Here is a 23,243-nt window from a genome sequence, read left to right as displayed (position 1 = left end):
CGTCTCCGTCTAAAAGGTTTAACTTGCCCCCGACTTCACCTTATCTGCTAATGTACTGACGAAAAGTAATATTCTCCCCATCCGTCTCATCGTCTCTTCTAATAGCCAAGATGTGCTCTCTCTCTCGATGAAGACTTTGGAGAGAAGTGTGGCAGACTGCTGTGACTCATGTCTTGCCCCAGAGCACCTTCGAGCTGCTTAAATTTGATACCTTCTTATCACTCCACCAAATTGAATTGACTTTAGAGAGGGGGAAGGAAAGTCGACTGACCCACATTTGTGACACACTTAGTTGCTCGAGCGGAAAAGGAACATCTAGGAAGAGGGGGGTCAGAGAGGAATATTTGGGTGATGGACAACAGAGTGGCGGCTTGGTAAAAAACTTTCTAAATTCACTTCAACTCTATATTTACCAATGAAGATACATTGAGGTCATGTCTGCCTCTGCCAATGCTAACAGTCCCGGAGGATTCAATCAAGCTGCACCGAATTGCACACACTCGTAGGTATCAGCTCCCTAAATATGCCTGATGGTGAAAAGTCATGATACATTAATTACTCTTTGGGAAAATGTAAAAAATGGAGGAAAAGCCTCATCACAATGTTGAAGAAAATGATCCTAATCCCAAATTAAATTGAAATCCAGTTTGTTGTTTTTGTTTATTCTTGCTAACTAACTAAGAGACAGGGGAACACATAACCTCCTTTGTGCAGGTAACAACACTTTGGTAGTGGATAAAAAAGCCTGAGTAAAGACTTGAGGCAAAACAAGTCTGTCAGAGACTCTTCTGTTTGAAATGTAATGTCTTCTGTTGAGAAAAATGTTCTTTCCTGCCCTTTTATATTCGGTTTTGACAAGATTTCTTTGATTTATTCCAAATTTTATTCACTTTGCTCATGTTTCTCTGTAGAGATGTTAACAATCTACCATTAAGGCCAAAATCACTCCCCTCAGAGCGTTGTTAAAACGCTCCGTGACACGAACATTTGGAAATGGAGAGACAGGAGCAAGATAATTGCGCCGAGAGTACAAAGGAATGCAGCTTAAAATGAGAAGCAGCAGGGCGGCATGAAAACCCCAAACCCCTTGCTGGTGGGAATTACAGGCCTATTAAATATCAGAAGCAAATCTAATGTAATTATTTAGATTAGTCTGCATCAAAGCAGTCGATGATACCAAGTGAAATCTGTCGATTTACCAAAAGAGAGCTGTCGGAACCTGAGACAAGTCTAATTCACAAGGTTTTGTGGGAGTGAACACAATATACAGACCTCTGTTTCACTCATGTAGCTGCAAATGATTATCAAAGGGGAAAAAAAACTTCCTCTTTGTTCACTGTGATTATCTACTTACTATCTACATCTGTCTGTTTTTTAAGTCGTTAAACTTGAACAGTCAGTCATTTTCGTTCAGCAGCAGGACATAATGGTAAATGTTTCAGAAAGCAAAAAGCCTATTATTGCCAGATCAGCAAATGGGGCTCGAGTGTAAGCTCTGATTCCTCCAGCAAAATGAATTAAATACAATTTATCTCGATGAGGATGGAAAAACCCAAAGCATTAGTTGAGATGAATAGAGAGGAAGAGTGGAGAGAGACAAATGGCAGCTCTTTATATATTAACAGGGCATAAAATGAATGTAGTGCGCACATGCTCAGTGTTATATTAAGCATGGCACACACTTATGGAAGGAGGGGAAAAATGAGGAGCTTGAAGAGGCTCATCACGTTGATCTTTAATCTAACCCTGAGCCATTCAAGTTTTATGTGAGCTCCTCTTTCTCAGTATTTCTGAACAGAAAACTGATAAGTACTAAAAGAGTGGAACAATCTCTACTGTATTCTACATAACTAGACCAAGGACTGTAAATAAAGATGGATTAAAGCCGCATACTTGTATAATCTTGATTTGTTTGCCAGTTGACAGTGAACTAATTATTAATTTTTGAAACAGGACAGGTTGCAGGGAAGCTCATGGTTTCACACTTTGACACTTTATACCTGGATTCATATCTCTGGTATTCTGTGGAGTTTGATCCTCGTTTTACTACAACAGAGGCAAGACCAGTGCTGTTAAACAAGTGAACTGGTGATTACGTAAGTCTGATTCAGATATGAGCTCATGAAAGTGTCCAGATGATTAGGTGTGGAGTTTACCTTTCAGATATGAGGAACGCAGCAGGCAATTGTCTGGGTCAGAGGCGTTCACAGCAACAGGAAAATGTCCGGAGCATTCAAAGTAGAGCATGCAGGACGCTGGACATGAGATATATATATATATATATGCACTGCGATAAGCACAGTGTTTTTGTTCGACGCCAGATACCGTATCGCCTGAAGCTGTTAAATATTTTCTGACATCTTAATCTGCATCTTCTATGAGTAACTTCCATTTCATCCGGTGATATTTGTAATCTTTTTGTGAGTTTTATATCCGTTGTGTCATCAGACTCTCCAGAGAATCTCCTGCTGGTTTCTCACATGGACTCACTCTCCTGACATTCTACTACGGGGCTGGCAGGAAAAACTCCAGAGATTGTATACAATACATTACTCTTGGATGCGAGAAATGTAAACATGTTTGTCTCCTGCGTCCAACCTGTGATTACAAATCTCCTAATCCTCTTTGTTCTGGTTCTCTCCTGATCCTTTAATTTAAAAACCAAAAAGCTGCAGTATATTATTTGGAGAAGAAACAAATCAGTCTGAGGATTTTTTTTTTTTTTTTTTGCAGCTTTAGCACAATAACAAAAAAGTGATGAGCAACAAGATGCTCTCTCTGACATAGAGCATGTCTACCCTGGGACTTCAAAGTCTGTTTGCTGAATGTCGTCTCTTTCTGCCACCTGGCCTGGTACAGCAATGGCAGTCACATCCCATCAGCGGGGGGGTTTTAAGTACTTCGCAGCATCAAAAAAACAAGCCGCATGGATTGGATTGTCATGGCAACTGGGCTGGGTTACAGCGTTTGAAGTGGAAGGGTTGGGATGGGAGAAGAAGAAGTGAGGGAGTGAGCCTCTGTGTGAGCCAGGTGACTCATTGCAACTCCTCACAAATTTTAAATGTCATACAAGCATCAGTGCATAAATGTCTGAGCCAGAAAGCCCCTGCTGTAATTGATTCAGAATAATATCAAAGGAGAGATTGAATTCATTCTTTCTGAGCCGTGACCGAAGCCCTCAATCAGAGAAACTGCTATCAGAGCTGCTGCCGTGAAAGACCGTAACCTATGAGTGCTGACCCACAGTGCAAATGTCAGGTGATGCAATTGCCACAAATACCAACCACAGCTAATCTACCCATTTATTGACTGGTGACCAAATTCCCCAGTGAGGGCAGCCAAATCGTTCACATGGGTGTTAATCAGGGACAAGAGATAATATTGACCAACAAATTATGTTCATGTGACAATCTCATACATATTCTAGGTGTATATTCGTTTACGTTTGAATGGGTAATGCAGGCACCGACAGACCTGTGCAAAAAAGAGCACAGAAGCAAACTGACTCTGAGTGATTTGACTGTGTTGTGATAAATAGCTCAACCAAGCTCTGTTTCCCAGTCATGTAAATATAAAAATGACAGCTACAACAGCAGGCAGGACGCCGCTGCACATTTAAATCTATTCTAATCATGACTGTGTCAGAACAGCAAATCCAGCCTGCTGCTGCTGCCCGGGGGCGTATAAGCTACAGATCCTTACTTCTGACATATCAGGGTAAAGGTTCAAATGTTCAAGGTTCAGCTTTAGTTGAGGTTCTTTACAGCGTTGCACTGAAATGACTTGCAATCTACTATGGGAGATTAAGTCACTTCAGCTGTTTTCAGCAATGAAAAGTGTACCAAAAACAAGCGTTCGCACATTTTCCAGACTAAGTTTTTTTACATAGTAATATTCATAACAACAGGAAATGCCCAGAACTGTTAGGTGTGGGGGTGGCGTATAGGCCGAGCATTCAAGAGGCAGGATATGATGCATAAATTTGTGTGTTTTGTTCAACAACAGAGTCTGACGTTATCACCAAAAGCTCGCGAAATTTGTTGTCTTTCCAAATTGACACCTTTGATGCTGTATGGCTCCTCTATTTCATCCTGAGATATATATATTATTTGTACCAGTTTTACAATCCATTACATGTTAGAAACATCAAACCGTCCACTCAATTGCTGAGAATTTGCCATACGCTTTCCCGTTGTACTCTCACATGGGCTCACTGTGACATTTTACTAGGTGCTTGGCAGTGAAGATTACTGAATGTCTAGAAAAACAGACTCGGGCATTTGCCTTCTCACGTATAGCCCCTCCGGAAAATTTCAGCAAACTGTCTGGAGTTCTGTGACACGCCTGGAAGACGCTTTAGTGTGAAGTAAATATGATTATGTGAGTTTTATTATTCCTTGCACGCAGCAAGGTATAGTAGCAGTAAACAAAATCTAGTTGGCACTGGCCAAGATGAGCTATTTATCGGCTTTTAACAACACTTGTTAAAACTGGAGTGCAGCGACTGTCATTTCATCAAGAAAAGAATTACTGGTGTGAAATAGGGGTAGCTACCCTTATTATTGCACGAAAACCAATATACGAGTGCAGGCAGGTTGTAATGAAGAAGTAATCAGCATGTCCAGAGACAGTAATGACAGACAGACAGAAGTAGAGTCGGCGACAGAGACAGAATGGAGAGTGAGACTGAAGCAGACATCTCGGCTCACTGCAGCCTACTGAGTGGAGATAAAGTAAATTTACCGCCATCACTGTTAACCACATATCTCCGTGCTCCACAGCAAAATTTCATTAAGCCCTTTCTTCATCTATCAATAGGTTTTTTGAACAATGCTCAAGAGCACCTAAAGAGAAAAGTGTAATTATTTAAGTCATCCTCGTCCAAGGTAAGCCTCTCTTTCGCACCTCAGTCATACTGAGCATTAAATGTCAAAGTGTGAATGGAGTCAGATGAGAGGAATCAATACAATGAACGAGTGGAGCAGTAATAGGGCAGAATAAATTTTATAAATACCTGGACCCATAAGAAAACTAAAGGCTTAATTATCCTGTTCGCTGGGCAGTCAGACCGAGCGTCTCTGATTCAAGCTTTCTGTTGGCAGTAACTCACACTGTGTTACAGAGTTTTCATTAAAAATATTTTGATGTACATTATATTATAAAATCTGTGACAATTTATTCAAAAAAGTGCTCTAATGATAGTTCACAATGTAAATTCACTGGAGTAATTTATGGAGTATTCTAACTGGGTTTCTCAAAGAATTAATCCAATCTAAACTGGTAAGAGGGGTGCATGTACACGCCCACGTAGATTACTCTCGCATGAAACAGATTCTGAGGGACATGTACACGGACTAAAGACTGAAAGATAAGTGTTCACATGAGAGAGAGACATCTCTGTGTGCATGGATGGTAAATGTTTTTTTGCATGTGATAACATTGTAAAAGGGTTTATTTTTACCCAAAACATCTATTTTCATTTATTTTCACCCAAAACATCATCTTTTCCCAAACCTATCAAGCAGTTTTGCTGCAAAAACAACCAAACTGTGATTGAAAGCTGAAGTCAGCAAGTCTTTCTGCCAGTAAGGCTTTCTGGCAGAAAGCCCTCAAGGCAAACGTCTCCCAACAACACTTCAGCAACATGAAACATGTGATTTATACCAAACAATGACGAGTTTGAACCCATAATGACTGGTAGAGTATAAGACAAACATTGAGTGGAGGAGAAGGCAGTAGCATCGGACTGGTAAGAACATGACACGTTTACTATGAGAACTAATAACAGTGACAGGAGGATACTGAAATTACACTGGTGATGTCCTTTAAACATCCGTCTGTGCATAATCAACAGTTTGTTTAGGCGATGATTGCTACACTGCAGGAGTAAGTACAACGGTGAACTTATTAAGATAAATTTCTCTCTGTGCAAAACTATACGGATTTAAATCAGTGCTCACAAAGGAGTTATCTAGTTGCTAAGATTTTAGACCCCTTTACTTTTTCAAATAGTAACATCATTTTATACTCAATACTTCATAATTGAAGAAAAATCACATTGATAGTAAGTATTCAGAACATCTGTTTTAACTGTTGAACTTAAGCTCTGGTACCTCCCACATCATAATCGTTTTTTCTATTTCATTCTTTCTGATATGAATCACACCAAAACCCTAAACCATAAGATCAAATGAATTGGCTGCACAGCTCGAAGACAGGGTTGTGTCAAAGCACAGATGAGGGGAAGACTACAAAAATATTCTGGTGCATTGCAGATTCCGAAAGAGCCACAGTGGCCTCCATAATTCTTCAATGAAAGAACTTTGGAACAACCAGGACCCTGCCAATCAAAAGTAGAAAGGACTTGGTACGAGAGGGGATCAAGAACCTGCTTGTCACTCTGACTGAGCCCAGAAGACCATTGAGGAGATGAGTGAAACCAAATGGATGCATCACTACAGCACACTTCCTATCTTATGAAGGAGAACTCTAACAGAAGCCCTTCCTCAGTGAAAGAAAGATTTAAATCACCAAAAGAACTCTCAGACCATGAGAAACAAGATTCCCTGGTCGAATGAAACTAAGACTGGAATGTTTGGCCTAAGTTCTAGGCATCTTGTCTGGAAGAAAACCAGGCACCACTCATCACTTGACCATTTCCCTATGGTGAAGCATGATGTTGCCTGTTGATGCAGAATCAGAGGTAGTGACAGGAGAGAATTATCAGGGTCGAGGCAAAGCTTAATCGGGAGCAGTACAGAGATGTCCTTACTGAATGGTCCAGTGAACTCAGGGCCTCTACTGGGCTGAAGTTTCACCTTAAGACAGGACAATGGCCACAATATTGCTCACAGCCAGGGAAAGGCAGGAGAAGCTTCAGGAAAACACATGTCCTTGAGTAGCCCAACAAAAGCAATGGCTTGAACTACTCTTGGGAAACCTTAAAGTGGTTGTCCATTGATGAGCCCCATCCATCCTGACAGAGCTCCAGAGGATCGGCAGAGAAGAATGAAAGGCAATCCCCATGTCCAGGTGTGAAAAGGTTGTTGTGTCAAACCCGAGAATATCTGAGTACTTAGTTTGTCAATATGGAGTATAGAGTGTGCATTGATGAAAACATAGATAAACATATGAAAAAAGAAAGGGGTCTGAATATTTTGAATGTTAATCGTATTTCAGTTATTATTTCATGGTCTTCCTGTTATTTTATCTTACCCCTGGCCATCCCCATAGTAACAGACTGTGGGCTTGTATTACCTGTCACCCTTCAGTTGCTGCTGCACCATCAACATCATTTACAAGCCCTTTAATTGGTGGAGCTTATCATTTGAATTCAGAATGCGCAAGCTCCTCTTCTGAGCTGGCCATTCGGAGCCAGTCACTTCCATTACCTTGGCAGGCTCAGCTTTAGATTCATGCCGAACAACGTTGGCAGCAACAGAGCCTGTAAGTAGCCAAGAGGCTCTAAATGGACACAAAAACCCTCTTTCCGGAACCTCAGCTCCAACGTTTGTGAGCGGACTCCAGCCAAGAACCAAATCCTCCTCCTTCACCTCCTTCACCTCCTCCAATGTGTTACATTATGTGTTTTCCATGGAGGTTGGAGCATGTTCTCGTTTACGCACAGACCAGCAAAGAGCACTGGAAAAGAAGTCCTGATCAGAATTCAGAGAGAAATCCAGGACTGACTCAAGCGCAAACAAAGGCTTCTGAAGTCACCTAGGAAAAACTAATCCAAAAAGAGCTTGGCAACGCTTTTCTTCTTTTAACACCTCTCTTTTTCTGCCTCTGACACTCTAACAAAAAGCTATTTCCTTTACAACATCAAGTCCCCACATATAGATATAGGCCGGTGTCACATTTAAGTTCTGCTCGGCTGAACAGCAGGTCAACAGTTTACATTTTCTTGTTTTAGGGTTGGTGCTCTGAGCCAAGCTTTTGTTAATGCCACCTAATAAAAACGGCAAGACTGAAAAAAGCTATCCTTGTTGTACACACGTTTTCCGTTCCCAAATAACATTACGTAGAGTGTCTGGTTTGACTGTCATAATATTTAAATACTTCACTGACAACATATTTCTCCTGCTCCAGACTACCAATAAATAACATCTATAAGGATTCTGTACAGAGAAAGTTGAGACCGATATCAATAACGCTGCCCCTGACCTTTTACTTAAGTGCTAGCTATTCAATGTTCACTGTAAAGACTGAACCTCACCTGTGATGCTGATATCCACTGTAGATAATAGTACTGTCTGAGAACCTTACTGAGCTATTTCACTGTCTGAATTTTTTTTTCGTGGTACTCAAGGAAAAAAAAGATTGCAGCAAACAGAAAACTGTTCCTGATAGTGCTATGATTGACTTACACTTACAGAGCTCAATGACAATTTTTGACCTGAGATCTACATATAAGTGAATGTGTCACAAAAGCTGCAAAGGTAAAGTCAAAATGCAACAGAGCTTTTAAAATACCAGTTAATGGGTCTAAAGTACAGAGCTTGTCTCTTGCTCATTAACGCCATCAACCGTCACTGTCAGAATAAAACCACGGCTCCATGAGGATAAATGAAAACTGCAATTTCTAATGTCATAGTTGTTCCTGTCCTTTGCTCTATATTTTTACCTATCCAGACATTCTTTGTTCAATACTTTGCTGCCTTGTAGACTAGGACTGACTCAAAGGCTTTGAAGCTTTGAATGTTGCCATGGTACTCAACGTCCAAATTCCTTGTTTTAAATTATTCAAAGAAACATAAACGCCCTTGAAATTAGAAGTAGTAAGGCAACATCATTCATCAAAATTAATTATAATTAGTTATTCTCAGACAGGGCTGTTTAATCTTCGTGATAATTTGGTGTGTCACAGCTTTCATCTGACATAAGCAGCACTAAAACTGGGACACTGACAGGGAACATTGTGAAAGTTTGAACAATGGCAGCAAGATGTCAAAGTGGTATAAGGTTTAGTGGATTTTTTTAAAGTAACACTCCAAGTTATATAAAATGGCTACTGCCATAACCCTCATGTTTGGTGACTTTGAAAGCTTGTTATTATAAAAATTGGTACCGACATATTACATCTCCAGGTCCCATCTCCTTAAAGCCAATGAAAATGCAATGACGATCTCTATTATGTCAGCAGAATGCTGATGCACATTAAAAGTGACTAATTCAAGTAAAACCATACCCAAGCTCAAAATTGTTCATTTTCTTTACAGTGATCATCATTGTATAGATTTCTTCATAATTCTCTCTGTTTCTCCATCTGTCTCCCTCCATTTTTTTTCTCACTCGCGGCACAGATGAAATAAGGCCCATCAAGCTATGACTTGGCAAAGGTCACAATTCACTTTTAGTAGATTGGCTGCAGATTTATGCTTTGTCTCTCCCTCCTATTTAGTGCTGACGGAGGTAGAGGAGCGTTCAGCCGGTAATCACAGAAAATTGCTGTGTTGGAGAAAACAGATGTGTGAACTCCACAACGACAGAGCATAGGAAGGGTGTGTGTTTTAGCTTGTGCACGTGAATCAAGTGTGTGTTAGGTTTACATTTAACACCAAAAGAGCCTTAGTCACGTTCTGCATTAGGTCCACACTCATTCAGAAATGTCTCACACACAGCAGCTGAGTCTGATTTGGGCCTGGGGTGAGCTGTCTTTCACCTTTGAACATCATTCAAGGCCGTATGCATACTGCTCACAGCTCAAACGTAAATCCCCCGAGGGAACGCATTTAACCTTTTGTTAAAGCCACTGCCTAGGGAGGAACACGCACAAATGGGCAAACAAATGAACACATGAACACACACACACACACACACACACACACACACACACACAAGGACACAATGATATCAGTTTGAAAGTAGCAACAATCTCCAGAATAAAGCGGAGGCTGAGCGACAATGTGACATTTCCAAGGTGTGTGCTGTTTCATGGCAACCAAGGCAACTAAACCAAAAGGCTGTTAATTTGACTTGAGTCAGTCCAACCCTCAGTGTTTCATGGCTCCTCCCATTGAAAGCAAACTCCACCAACAGGAGGAGAGATTATTTTTAAACTATGACAGAAGCATGTGTTCTTGGTTGGTCATTATAGGAATGTTAGTGTGTGTGTAGGTGCTGACACGTGTGACTGTGTGTGGGCGTATGGGTGTGATGAGATGCACTGTAACTGAGATACGTGAAGTTGTCAACAATAGTGGAGGGGAGACATCGCGATTACTGATCACGTCATGTAAACCAGTCAGGCTGGTTACTGCTGCCTCATTTCACCAGTTCATTGCAAACGGGAGTGAATATTTTAAGTTAGAAGCTTTGCAAATCAACCAATGTGTCACTGACAGAATGTTATGAAAGCTACTAAAATGCCCATTTCAGATTCTCTGATCCTGAACTGTTTTATTTCAAAATCATGAACAAGGAACTTAGAAATGTATTCAAGTTCCTGGTTCTTAAATTATTGCTTGTGCCTTCCTTTGAATTGACCTAATGTTTCATTCACAATGATTCGACCTGTACTGACTTTTTCTACAATATATGACGCTGTTGAAAATGTATTCCTAATGTCGGATGAGAATATGTCAAAAAAAAAGCTCACTGTGTCGTAACACACGCATTGAAACACACTCTTACCATTTCATTTTTATTGATGGAGTAATGTTCATCTACATTATAATCAACAGCATCTTTGAGGTCAGTTTCATCATCAGTGCCATCATTGCTGTTTTTGTCAATTATGTTGCTCCTCTATCTGCGGAAGTGTTTGTACATAGTTTGTGTGTGTGTGTGTTGGAAGGGGCGGGGGTCTCTCAATGTGAAAGAGAGAGAATGCAGAAACATGAAAAGCCAGCCAAATGGACTCTGAACCAAACAAATGCAAAATGATTGTGGGAGTTTACATAGCAGTGCCCAGTTTAAAAATACAGCAGTGCACAGACATGGAGGTGGAGCTCACAGTCGAATCCACACTGTTTGCACCTGTTTCTATCCACAGGGGAGAATGACTTTTAAAAAACTTTTAGATTACTGTGTAATCCCTAGTCACTGTTTCAGACCGTATCAACTTCAACAACTTCCTCAACTTCTTATCTCCAACAAGTGTAGCATTGTTGGAGCTGCTCTTTTCGCAAGTGTCCACCATTTGAAGGAAGGAAGTGAAAAATCCAATGAAGCTTATCTCTTGATCAAGAATGTTGTTGCGCATCTCCCAAGCTGCTGCCATAGTTAAGTCATCTTGATTACTCTGAACGGCAATCAGGAATCCATACATTACATTTTACATTACATGTCATTTAGCTGACGCTTTTGTCCAAAGCGACTTACATTTTTAGAACACTCAGCATTTATGAGGGGGCATTTTAGGGGTTCAGTATCTTGCCAAGGACACTTAGGCATGCAGATGGGAAAGAGTGGGATTCGGACCGGCAACCTTCTTGTTGCAGAACACCCGCTCTATCCCCTAGGCCACGCTCTCCTCATACAAGTATCATGTCAGAGTTCTGACAGGTCCTCAACAGAATACCACCTTTGTGAAGCAGAGGCCGTATTGTCAGCATAGCCTACTGCAACGTTAACAATAAAATCAGGATGAAAGTACAGGACTCTTAAAGACTTGAGTCATCAACATACTGGCGAGCCAGAAAGTAACAGCAAAGAACAGGAGGCCTAAACAGATCTGACATCACATTTCTGCTTCCATCAAAACTAAACTAAGTCTTTTTGACCTTCAAACATGGCTGAAATCCACAGCTGGATCAGACTCCGACAGAGGAACGCGTCACAAGATGGAAAAGACAAACCTTTGGATAAACAGCGTAGACTTTATATCACCTTTCCCATCTAGGTCTAATACCTGCTTCAAAAATAATGGTATTCAGTTGCATCTAAAAGTTTTTGTGTCAACATAGTCCCTGGTCCCTTGCAATTTACAAAAAAGTACAAAGTCTCTACTATAAATAAGACAAGCCCTAACACAAGTCCAAGAGCTAAAGTCCCCAAAAATGTAAATGTTTAAAGTTTGGGTCGGTAATCCTGGAAAAGCTAGAAAAGAGCAGGCTACACTTTCAATAAATGCACCCGATACGTCCCACCCCTTCTCAGCATCCCTCCCATCAGAGCTACGGCCCCAAAACACATGAACGCACACCTCCTGAAAACTGAGAGACGAAGACTTTTCCATGACTCACCCGCTATCATCTCTACCTCAGTTGTGTATGTCTCCACAGCTGAAGACTCTGGTCAAGCGCAGTGACAGAACACGCAGGGTGCGTGCAAGCAGCCCAGTTGGTTAGTGACAGAAAGGTGCCCTAGCGAATCATGTCAATCAGTCTGAATGATATGAATTGACCTACGATGGCCATCAAATAAGATTAGGAACAACTAACCAACCATACCTTTAGTCAATGGGAACTAGACACAGAGGAAACCTTAAGCTAATTTTACTGCTGGCTACCCAACACTGACAGACAGAATATCTTAGACATCGCTAATTGTTTATTGATTCTACAGGGTGATATTTAAGCTAAAAAACCTGTTACTATGTCAAAGACTGTGTGACTCATTGATTTCATGTTTTCATAGAGATTGATTTAAAGTTAACAAATGACTGCTGATGTGCATGGCCAACCACACCTTTCCCCCCTGCTTGTGAAATGTAACTGAATGTGTTGTCAAGAACAAAAAGTAGATTTGATACATGTTTATAAAAGAATTGTATAAAAACCTGTATAATGTCATTCCAAGTCAATCAGCAAACGTGTGAGGAAGGTCATTAGGGTTAAAGTCAAGGTTGAGCAGCAGGTCTGTTTAGATTTTGTCAACTCCAAAGTAATCTGATTGATGACTTTGGAATGTTTTACAGCATGAGTCATTAGAAGATTAAATCTGGATAAAGAGTATATAATAATGAATAAATAGTGTATCATGGAGAAACCTCATGCAAGGTCTCCAGGAAAAAAGTCAAACTGACAACACAGTGAGCTGTACAAACTGTCTCCATCAGTGACCATGTCTGTTTGAAAGTTAGCGCAGCGGGCACACTGGCTACAGTTCTGCTGTGCTCCTGAAGAATCTGAGGAATGCTTTTACTCTGCAGGCCATCAGGCCCAGTCTCCAACCAACACACACATAACAACTGGACAGAGCATCGTAGCTTGTTTAAATTGGTCTGCTGAACAGATGTGCGGCACCGCCATGAATAAATGTGCACAAAGACAGAGGGCAAGACATCTTCATAAACACACACTTTTCTGTTGATTGTGGCACTGAGGGAAATAGCGGGTGCCTTCCTCTATGCCCTAATAGAGTTTTGTCCGGGGCTTTGCTCTGTATCAATTTGAGTTATTATGTGTGCAGCAGCACTGCTCTCGATGCGGAGAGACAGAACAGACACCCACATATGTAAACACACACACAGACAAAACCCTCATCCTTCAAAATCCTCACCATATGAATGAGGCACAGGAAATAATGACAAATTGATGCCAAAGGGCCTCTTTCAATTCTCTCTGGGGAGAATCACAGTTGATGCTGGATGCCTCTGACCACAGAGATCCACTTTTCCACATATACACCGACAGCAAGCAAAAGTGTTCATTGAATTTTGTCTCTGTCTTTCTGGCTAAATTCAGCACCTCTCTTTTCCACGTACAGTGTATTCATTTAGTGGTGGGGAGCCAACATAATAAGCTCTTTTCTTTCTCGCAAAACAGCAGAAGTTTTACACTCATAAATGATGAGTGTGTGTGTGTGTCTGCAGAGGTAAAGGCTCGGTCAGCACTCCTGTCTATGCTCTTGCATGGCTCCAGTGAAATACCCTCATCTAGGCAAACATAAAATCGATGGTAGCTATTAATTAGTCTACCTCTGACTGCCGGTGCTGATACAGTTATACACACAAATAGAACAGAAGCACATTACGGCCGTCAAAGCTTTTTGGAGTTGGATTGTTTTTGAAGAATAGAGGTGCACTGGATAGGCAGAGATGTACTCAAGCTTTAAACACATACAAAGAAAGGAGTAAGCAATGACAACCAAACTGAAATCCGCAAATCTACACAATTTCAATATCCATCTCCTGGGAAGTGCTTGATTTACCGAGCCTGATCGTATCAAGTGACTTCAATTTCACAACCTGGCTCCTTGTTATGGAATATTCTCACAGGTGTCAAATTTAGTGCTGGTGCAGGTGCGGCAGTTCAGATGTCTATCACCTTTTTCAGCACTGCTCTTTCACTAGCTTAATTCAGATCGGATAGGAGGGAAGATGAGTCAGTGTTGTGAAGCACATATTTACAAACAAAGTAACTGTAAGGCAAACTGAGACTCAAAATATGTCAACGTAAAACTGGAAAGACACAAGACAATCGTTCTGTCAAGCGTCATGTTGTAAATACCAAACGAAAATATCTTTGATCTTTTATGAGTCTGTGTGCTCTCATCACGTCATTACGTCTACAAAGGCAAAGTGTGTAATTCCATTTGGGCTCAATTAATGCCAGGCTGCAGTGGATTTAATGTTAAGTCATGCATAGATTACATTATTCCAAGAAAAAATTATATAATGAATTCTAATCTATCTGATATATGTGACAGGTGTAGATCTTCAAAAGGCACTCTAGGCCACACCTTTTGGCTTTGTCCTAGGATGGTCTCCTTCTGGCAGGATATTTTCAAATGCTATTCTAAAATGTACGATTTACAGATTGAAGCTGACGCACTGGTTGCCCTGTTTGGCTGCTCTGTGGCTTCTCTTGCACTGCCACATTCTGTACAGCAGACACTTGTGTTTGGTACGTTAGTTGCAAAGATAATAATGCTCAGAGAATGGAAAGCTACCAGTGCTCCTGGTTTCTCCAGATGGTTAATGGAATTCGTCTCAGGGATACGTCTGGAGAGGCCTCAGAGCAACACGCAAGGTTCTTTAACTTTCCCAGTTTTTGCATGATACCCATTCTGGCTCTTCCATATGCGTTATTTGTTTACTGAATTATTGATTAGCAAAGGCTGCAACGCTGTTAAATATAATGTTTTTTAATTGAAAAAGTGTCTGTAGACGCCTCCCAGGTTACTTTATTCCTTTTCTAACAATCCTATGTGTGATAATTGTAATGTGCACCTAATGTGGCCAGAACAGAACTACATGGTGTTGCCATGGAAATCAGTAAAAGATCAGATGACAGTGGTAGAGGATAAAGTTGGATAGTTTTAAATAACGTTCTGTGAAACATGACAACACAATTCAAATACTGTGGAACTGACACCTGCTCAGGTTCACACAAAACAAACTAGAAGGTTGGGTCGTTTTACACATTGTCTATAATTCATTCAAAACCGAAAGTACTTTGTATCTTTCGTGTTTTCCCCCAGTGAATCACCGGGGTTAACAAGTCGGATGGCACTAAAGCTCCTTGCACTTAAATTTATTCTGGGATTTACTTCCTTCATGATTCACTTAAAGTCCTCAGACCAACAAAACCACTGTGGAAGAATACAAAATTCAAGTGTCCTCGAAGATTTCAGCAAGAAGACTTTTTGATGCATCAAGTGCGCAGGCTTCAAAGAACTTAGGGATAACAATTTATGGAGAACCGTTCTGTCTTTACTTAATTTAACCACAGTGCAATGCAAACCATGTGATGATGCACTGTGTTCAGTAATCTCATACATGCAAGCACAGTACAGGTGGAATACCTTGTGATGTTTACCTCATTGCATTTTGCTCAATAGGTTACTGACATGTGCTTAAGAGTGTTCATTTCCTTGTGGTGTGTTTTTCTGATCAATTTCGTTTCCTGAATTGTATCCTAAATGTCCATCCAGTTGTGTTATTAAGTTGTAACAGCTGCTGCTCGCATTTCTTGCTCAGAATGTAATAGTCAGGAGGGCAAACACAGTTTCGAGTGACCTTTGTGTTCAAGGCCAAAACATGCGAGTTGGTCTTGTTGGTTTGATGTCTCACCTTGTTCTGGTCTGTCCAATACAGGAAGTAACCTTTGGGGTCAACCGTCAGAGTCACCGGGGTCACAGTGGTGGAATCCTGCAGGAAAACAAGAAAAAAGACATCTGGAGTAAACGTGTGTGCTTGCGTCTGTGTTTTTACATTAGCACACGATGTTATGATCAAGTTATTAATTTTCGTAGGATAATATTCCTCATTCTCGTTTTTCTAATCCTGCATGCATACCAGAGTGTGCAATGACATTGGAAGTGCTGTTTATGTTGTAAGCGTGCACACAATCCTTTCCTTCTATGGTACTTCCCCCCAGCATGACCTGGCATCACCACAAATGACCAAGCATCCTGGTGTGTGAGTGTGGGTGTATGCGTGTGTACGCTTGTTACTGCAAACATGAGCTGCCGGTTGTTTCACAGCTGATGTTTCAATCTTTCCCGTCTTGAACAGACAAATGCTTTCCCACAGCCCCCACATGCAGACAGCTCAAAGCCACGCGCATACAGGCGCGCAGGCACAGCTTGACCCTGAGGCATTACATGGCAATGCCAGATATTATTGGACGCTTCTATAAAAAGAAAGAGCCTTTGCTTTTTTTTTCTTTCTCTGTGTCCACGGTGGCTGTGGTGCAGCTGAACAGAAGCATATTGTGCTCCTCAATCAGCCACGGCTCCGGGATCAAAGTGATGTAAACTGCATTTGCTGTACAGAGCAAGAGAATCTTCAAAGTGACCTCACAAGGCTTCTAATGATCACAGCATTTAGAGACGGCGCTAATGGTCCGCATCTGCAACATGCCTGTCAGATTTGGGCGCGACCCAATGCGTCCTGCAGTGTAGGGAATCATGAAAGGGTTGAGCAGCGAGCTCGGAGACAGCAGAGGAGTCTGCGCCGGGCTGCAGAGAACCATTAGGGCTCGGAATTCATTTCACACTGTCTAAATAAGACAAGGGCGGTTTATAGAGCCTGACACACCTGCTCCACACTGAACTCCACCTCTTAATGAGCACATGGAGAAAAAAGAAGAAATAAATTTAAAAAAGGGAAACGAGAGGGAAGTAAACGACCCATTTGCCGGCCGCTGCATCAGAGGCATTTGCTATAGTGACCCTTGCTATGGCAACCCACCATTCCCATGAAATCTATTAGAGACTCGAGAGGAATCGTTTTGGTTCTGTTCACATGACTGCACAATCTTTACAGGCTTGGTTGAATGACAAAAGACGCAGCTCAAACCATCGAACGCGTGCGGCGTACACACACACGCACACAAACACACAAACACACACACACACACACACACAAACACACACACACACACAGAGTACTTAGAGCCCGAGGGCAAGAAGAAAAAAGCCTCATGTTCGCATTTCTTAGATACAGCATGTCATAAGAGTTGACGCTTCATATTGCGGATCCCTCCTTGAGTTACAATCCATGGCCCCATGTTTTCAGTTTAGATTTGAACAGATAAATATCTCTCTGAATATTGTGTGTACTCCCTATAAATATCTAATGGGCTGTTTGTTTATGCTGGTTGCAGCTTTCTTTCAGAAACTGTAAAAAGCCGGCTGCAGTAATTGAGGAAGGAAAGAGCGACTGCAGGACTCAGTCCACAGAACCCTGAGGCTGTTTCTGCTCAAAGAGCCGTTCACCTGTTTATTCAAAGTTCTCATAAAATGTGGTCTTGTATGCAGAACCCTGAACTTGAGAATCAGCTGTTGTTGACATTGTTGTTAACGTGCTGTTGTAGTGATCAACAACCTATAATACGTAGATGACCCCTGGTCACCTGTTTATTCAAAGATGGTTAATATTAAAACATATTGCATGTCCAAAATCGCACCAAATTCAACAGTGTAGTTTAATTACCTTGATCATACACATGCAAAGTTTGAAGCAGATAAGAGGAACGTTTCTCACGATATGCATTCCACAAAGAGACAGAAGGACAGACAGAGATTTACGGTATTGATAGATAAATTAGTTGGATGACGTAATGTCACAAAGTTTATATTTCCGATAAACCAAGTCAAGGATTCACTAAGTGGGCGAGCTGCAGCGACTGATGGATTATCTGCTACTTCAGAGGGACGGGAAGGAGGCTTGAGAGCACCGGGAATCTGCCTAATGATGCATGAGCAGTTACTTTCACCAGCTTTCTGTCTTAATGAGCTAACTCTCGAAGACCACCACTACAACCACATTAAGCCATTATGGACTCAAAGATCTCCTCATGGGTCTGCATTTACAAAGAAACCACACAACGCTGTGGATTAGACTTCACAGTGATGAGATTACAACCTCTGGAGTCGTAATGCTCACGCTTTTTATTGTCATTCGACTACTTTGAGGCTTTGTCGTTAATGGGAAGACATTAGGCTGTGATGGCCTCCTCTTGAGTTGAAGCTGGAAACGGAGTCCCTGAGGAGAACGAATCCGGGGTAGAAGATGCTCACATTTGCCGTGAAGACTGTGTACCATTAGCCATCACCTGAGGGAGACATGTTAGAGAGGAGATTTGAGCTCAGCATATTTCTTGCTCTCACTGCTAATGACGCATCTCTTAACTTTGAGGGATTTAATGCTCCCCTGTGGCGCTTGATAATATCCTATTCATCACACCAGAGGGGCTTGATACGAGATTTAAAAAATCTGCTCAGGCGTACTCAGCATCGTCTTTCACACATTTCGGATCTCGTCCGTCTCCGTGAGGGATCTTCAACACGAAAGCTCTAAGGATTTTGGATGTCTGCCTGTCTTTCACCCTGATAACAGAGAGCAGCCGTCGTGCTGAATGTGTCGTTTCTTCAGGCTGAAAAATAATAACACGACTCAGGCGATAGTTTAAACCACAGCCTGGTATTTTATGGGTTACAGAGGCAGCGGCTCTGCAAGTGGCAGCAGCAGAAGTACAAAGTATGTATGTGCATGTCTGTGTGACGAAGGTCTGGGACGTCTGCGGCTCTGACACTTTCAGAAAACATTTCAAGAGGTTTTCTGATTGCTCTTCTATTCTATTTCAACAGGGATCCGCCGAGCGCTGCGTGCTGAAGTGCTGGCAGCGCTCTTTACCATTTAGACACTCGGCTCCTGAAAACTCGTGACTGCTGTTCATGCAGTATGTTATGCCAACCTCGCTCGGTAGAGACAACTTTTTGACTCTACTGAATGTTCAGCAGTGTGACAATATGTCCGGTCTTCAGTGTTTGTGCGACTCCGTCGTCGTTGCAGGAAATATGGTCACAATCTGCCCTTTCGTTCCTGAGTTATGGTGTTGGAAAAATGCCAGAAAAGTGTTTTTTGCAGGATAAAATGAGATGATAAACAATTAAGTTGCACTTTCATCTCAGATATAAATTGTAATTTTTGTAACCCATAAGAAATGAGTGTTATAATTTGCACATCAATTCCGGAGTTATGGCCAAAAATGTTTTTTGGGAAAGTCACAAAAGACTGTGACCTTTGATCACCAAAATCAAAATAGTTCATTCTTGAGTTCAAGTGAACACTTTGTGCCAAATTTGATCTTTAACGTAGTTGTGAAATAGCCTTTTCCTCAGAAACAGACTGACAGATGGACAAGCAACTCGAATAGAACATGCCTGCGGCCACCGCGTCTGCCAGAGAAACGAAAGCACCCTCTGGAGTAAAGAAAAAAAAATTCAACATCTTACTGACTTCCTATAAGTGTCTGTTGCATGTGCAGTTTTAGGTTTGAGAGAGGTCAGAATGGACCGCAACACTTAAAAAAATAGGTGGAAAACGCGGTCCCTTGTTTTAATGACAACGTATTTCATTGTCTATCTCTGTGATTCTTTCCATGAAATGATACAGAGGACAGAGGAAGGAAGGAAGGAGCGTGTGGGAAATGAAACAGAGAAAGTATCTGTGCATGCGTCTGGGATTGAGCGTGTGTTTTTGCAGGAAAGGCCTGGTGGGCAGTTGGTTTTGGAGATATGGCCCTCGTGTCAAAACTGCAGTACACAAACACGGCTGTTAGGGGAAACAGACAGACACACACACACACACACACACACACACACACACACCCACACACAAACACACACACACACACACACACACTGAGCCCACCCCTTCTCACAGCGCCCCAACCCCAGAGCTGAAAAGTTGAGCTCGCGTTAGTAATTACAAGTTAAGGAAACACTTAAGCTCTCTTCGTTAAGCTGAAGATTGATGATTGACAGAGTGGTTAGGTTTGCAAGTGTGAATTATTTTCCTTTCTGCCATCTGTACTGGCCACACTCACACTTCTCATAACACTGCTCCTAATGCCATCTGTGCTGCACTTGAATAACCTGAGCTCAGTGAATATTCATATTTCTCGCATGTGTGTGTGTTTCTTAGGATGATCTCATAGAATGATACTTCAAAATGCCACTTACATAAACAGCACAGATTCCAAGGATCAAAACAGGACTTCCTGTGGTGATCAACATGTATGATTTGATCTTTATGAAACAACGCTTCTGCTTTCACAGGCGACGGTGAAGCAGACAGACACAGGTGGACACACCTCTGCGCTGTTCTCTCATCGCAAATGAAAGCGATCGTGAGCGTGCTCATATTCAAATGCTCCCACCGTAAACATGCACCAGACAACAGAGGAATGCCAGCAGTTATTCAAATGAGATGGGCTGTGTAGAGATGTAGAAAGATAAACTGCAGAAGGTCCCAGTCCGAACATAAAGATCTGTTATAGGAACAGGATATGAGATAAAGGCAACCATTAAACAAAATGCATTTAAACTGAATTTGTAGGCCAAGAGCTATATGTCCATTCTCCATCCTAGGTGGTAATTGCAGGTGCAGTGCAGCCATGGCTTTCTGTTTAAGGGGCTACTACTATTATGTTTTCACTGGCTACTCAGCAGCAGTGTGCAATCAATTTGAATCAAGGTCATTTCACTACAGCTCGACTGCCAGTATAGAGTATTAAGAGAAGGGACGAACAAAAAGAAAACATTGGTTATAGAGTCGTGTCTGGTAGTAACACTGGGAGCAACGTGTTCAGCCCTCGTACACTAATTAATTGAACCTAATTGATAAAAGCTTCCCAGTGAAGGGGGAGGGGCGTTCGAATGTTTAATACACATTCTCGCACTGGCAAACGCGCGCGCGACCCAAACTCTCACCCACGCGCAAACATGTACACATAAGGCCACTGTTGATCGGTAAACCGCGCACATGTCAGCAGAGACGCTACAGCTGTTGCATGTTAAACCGGCAGCCAGTCCCTGTCAGTCAACTACTGTTGCATGAGTAGCCTATAGATGTCTCTCATGCATGCCGGTGGTCGGTGCATGCGTATGCAAATAAATCGTGCAGAAGCGATCGAGAGAGAAAAAAAGAGAGTATTCCCCCACTCTTGCCGTTTACTCACATCATCCCATTTCATAAATTTGGTGCCCGCTCTGAGGCTCTCGGGCACGGACACTGGCTTGAGCTGCAGCGCGTGAACTCCAGGCTGTGCCCCTGCCATTGGCTCATCTGCTCCTCTCGACGCACGGCAGCGGTGGGAATGAGTCACTTCTCTCTCTTCTTCTTCTTCTTTTTCTTTTTCTTCTTCTTCTTCTTCCCTGTCTTTTACTCTTTACTTGTCTTCCTCTCCCTGTTGCAAATCTGCTCAGAAGCCGGCGGACGGAAGCCCACAACTGCTGCTGCCAGGATTTGTCATGCCCGCACTGACGGCGGCGGCGCGTCTCGGTTTTTGGAGAGCGGCGGCGGAGGAGGCGGACGCAGGCGCAGCAGCAGAACCGGGGGCCACTGACTGACTGAGAGACATGCGGCTAAAGCGAAGAAGGGGGGGGGGGAGGAGGAGGAGGAGGAGGAGGAGGGAGAGGAGGAGGGGGGGGGTGTTTGAATGAGTAGCACGTCTGGTTGAAAATGGTCCAAGTCAATGCAGGGACGGGATCGATGCTTGAAGTGATCTAGCGCCTCCGTGCGTCCCAGGCAACACGGTGGTCACTGATGGCCCAAACTCTCCGCGCAGTGGAGACGCCAGGGGATGTGGGGAAACTTGGGAGTGATGTCATACTCCGAGCAGGTGCATGCAACAGCTTTGTTTGGTCAGTACTTTTGTCTCATATGAATAAATGCAAAGATAATGATGATTAATGATAATGGAATTTCATACGTTGTATAACACCCTTCCATTTCATCATTACCTCTGCCATGGAGGTTATGATACTGGGTGGAGGAATGTGACATGGGCCAATCCGTTAAATTCTATGAAAGTTTGGTGCAGATCCACTTAAGGTGGCAGAATCAGAGATTTGTTATCACTTCCTTTAAGATTGCGAGATGCATTGTTCAACATTTTGGTTGCATTAAATAATTGTGGGAACCTTGATGAAAAAATGCAGACTTGTTTCAGGGTCTGGAATCGATGAGTGTTTTCAATTTTGTGCATAACCAATAAAAAACCACTTAGCTTCATATTTAACCCCCGCCTCTGCAATTGGTACTTAACACACAAACACACACATGACTGTATGCCTACACCCTAATTTGTAGCGTGACACACACCGCCAGTCAAGGAGGGATCCGCAATATGAAGCGTCAACTCTTATGACATGCTGTATCTAAGAACATGAGGCTTTTTTCTTCTTGCCCTCGGGCTCTAGTTTCAGAGAAATGTAGTGTGGCCACAGCTATAAGGCCGTTATTACTGTAAGGGGACTTTTGGAGGTATACAGTCTACTGAGTGCACAAGACCATCAGCCTTTTTCTTTTGATGACAGTTCTTACTCAACCCAGAAGCGCTCACAGTCAAGGGGCTGGGGTCTGGTGATAACTTACTGTCTGGAGGGGATGCTCTGAGCATCGACTCTGGTGGACACAGGGTAGAGGTGTTGCTTTCACTATATTATCAGCAGCAGCCTAGTATCTATGTGGAAGTTCAGCCATCAGCTGGAACCGACACTGATTTCTGTTTCAGTGCGCCTACAAGGCTGTGGGCCTTTTTACTTCTTCATGACTAAACTTCTTCAAAGTTCCATGAGTCAAGAGTATGTCACTGCCTTAAGGACTTTTCTTAGTTGAACTTCCTTATTAAATAAAACATAGAAGCCCTTGCGGCTTTGCACCACCCACACTGTTTATTTTCTGCCATACCCAAAAAGGGACTACAGACGATTCAAGGTTTTTTTTTTATCTGTGTGTCTCTGTGGTCAGTCACTGGCCGTTGCTGACAGTCGGACATGTCAGACTAGTCAAACCTGTCAAATTCTGACTGGCACGTCTCATGTCAGTCGTAATAGGGAGT

At 42.3% G+C, this 23,243-nt stretch overlaps 1 protein-coding gene across 3 annotated transcripts in view; it reads right to left on the bottom strand.

Moving 5' to 3' along the window:
• plcb1l (phospholipase C beta 1-like) overlaps positions 1-21,745 on the bottom strand; it is a 108,370-nt gene extending 86,625 nt beyond the window's left edge. For all 3 annotated transcript variants that reach the window (XR_009924608.1, XM_062411828.1, XM_062411827.1), the window contains exons 1-2: positions 21,360-21,745; positions 15,962-16,039 (exon numbers count right to left, since the gene is read on the bottom strand). Coding sequence is in view for 2 of the 3 variants with exons in the window: in XM_062411828.1 (XP_062267812.1) it covers positions 15,962-16,039; positions 21,360-21,458 (177 nt within the window). In the remaining variant the exon portion in view is untranslated. The remainder of the gene's footprint in view (positions 1-15,961; positions 16,040-21,359) is intronic.
• Between the last annotated feature and the right edge of the window lie 1,498 nt (positions 21,746-23,243).

This window comes from Platichthys flesus, chromosome 18 (assembly GCF_949316205.1).
Source record: "Platichthys flesus chromosome 18, fPlaFle2.1, whole genome shotgun sequence".
Classification (NCBI taxonomy): domain Eukaryota; kingdom Metazoa; phylum Chordata; class Actinopteri; order Pleuronectiformes; family Pleuronectidae; genus Platichthys; species Platichthys flesus.
The sequence above is the reverse complement of the archived record's forward strand: the minus strand, read 5'-3'. Positions and strand labels throughout refer to the sequence as shown.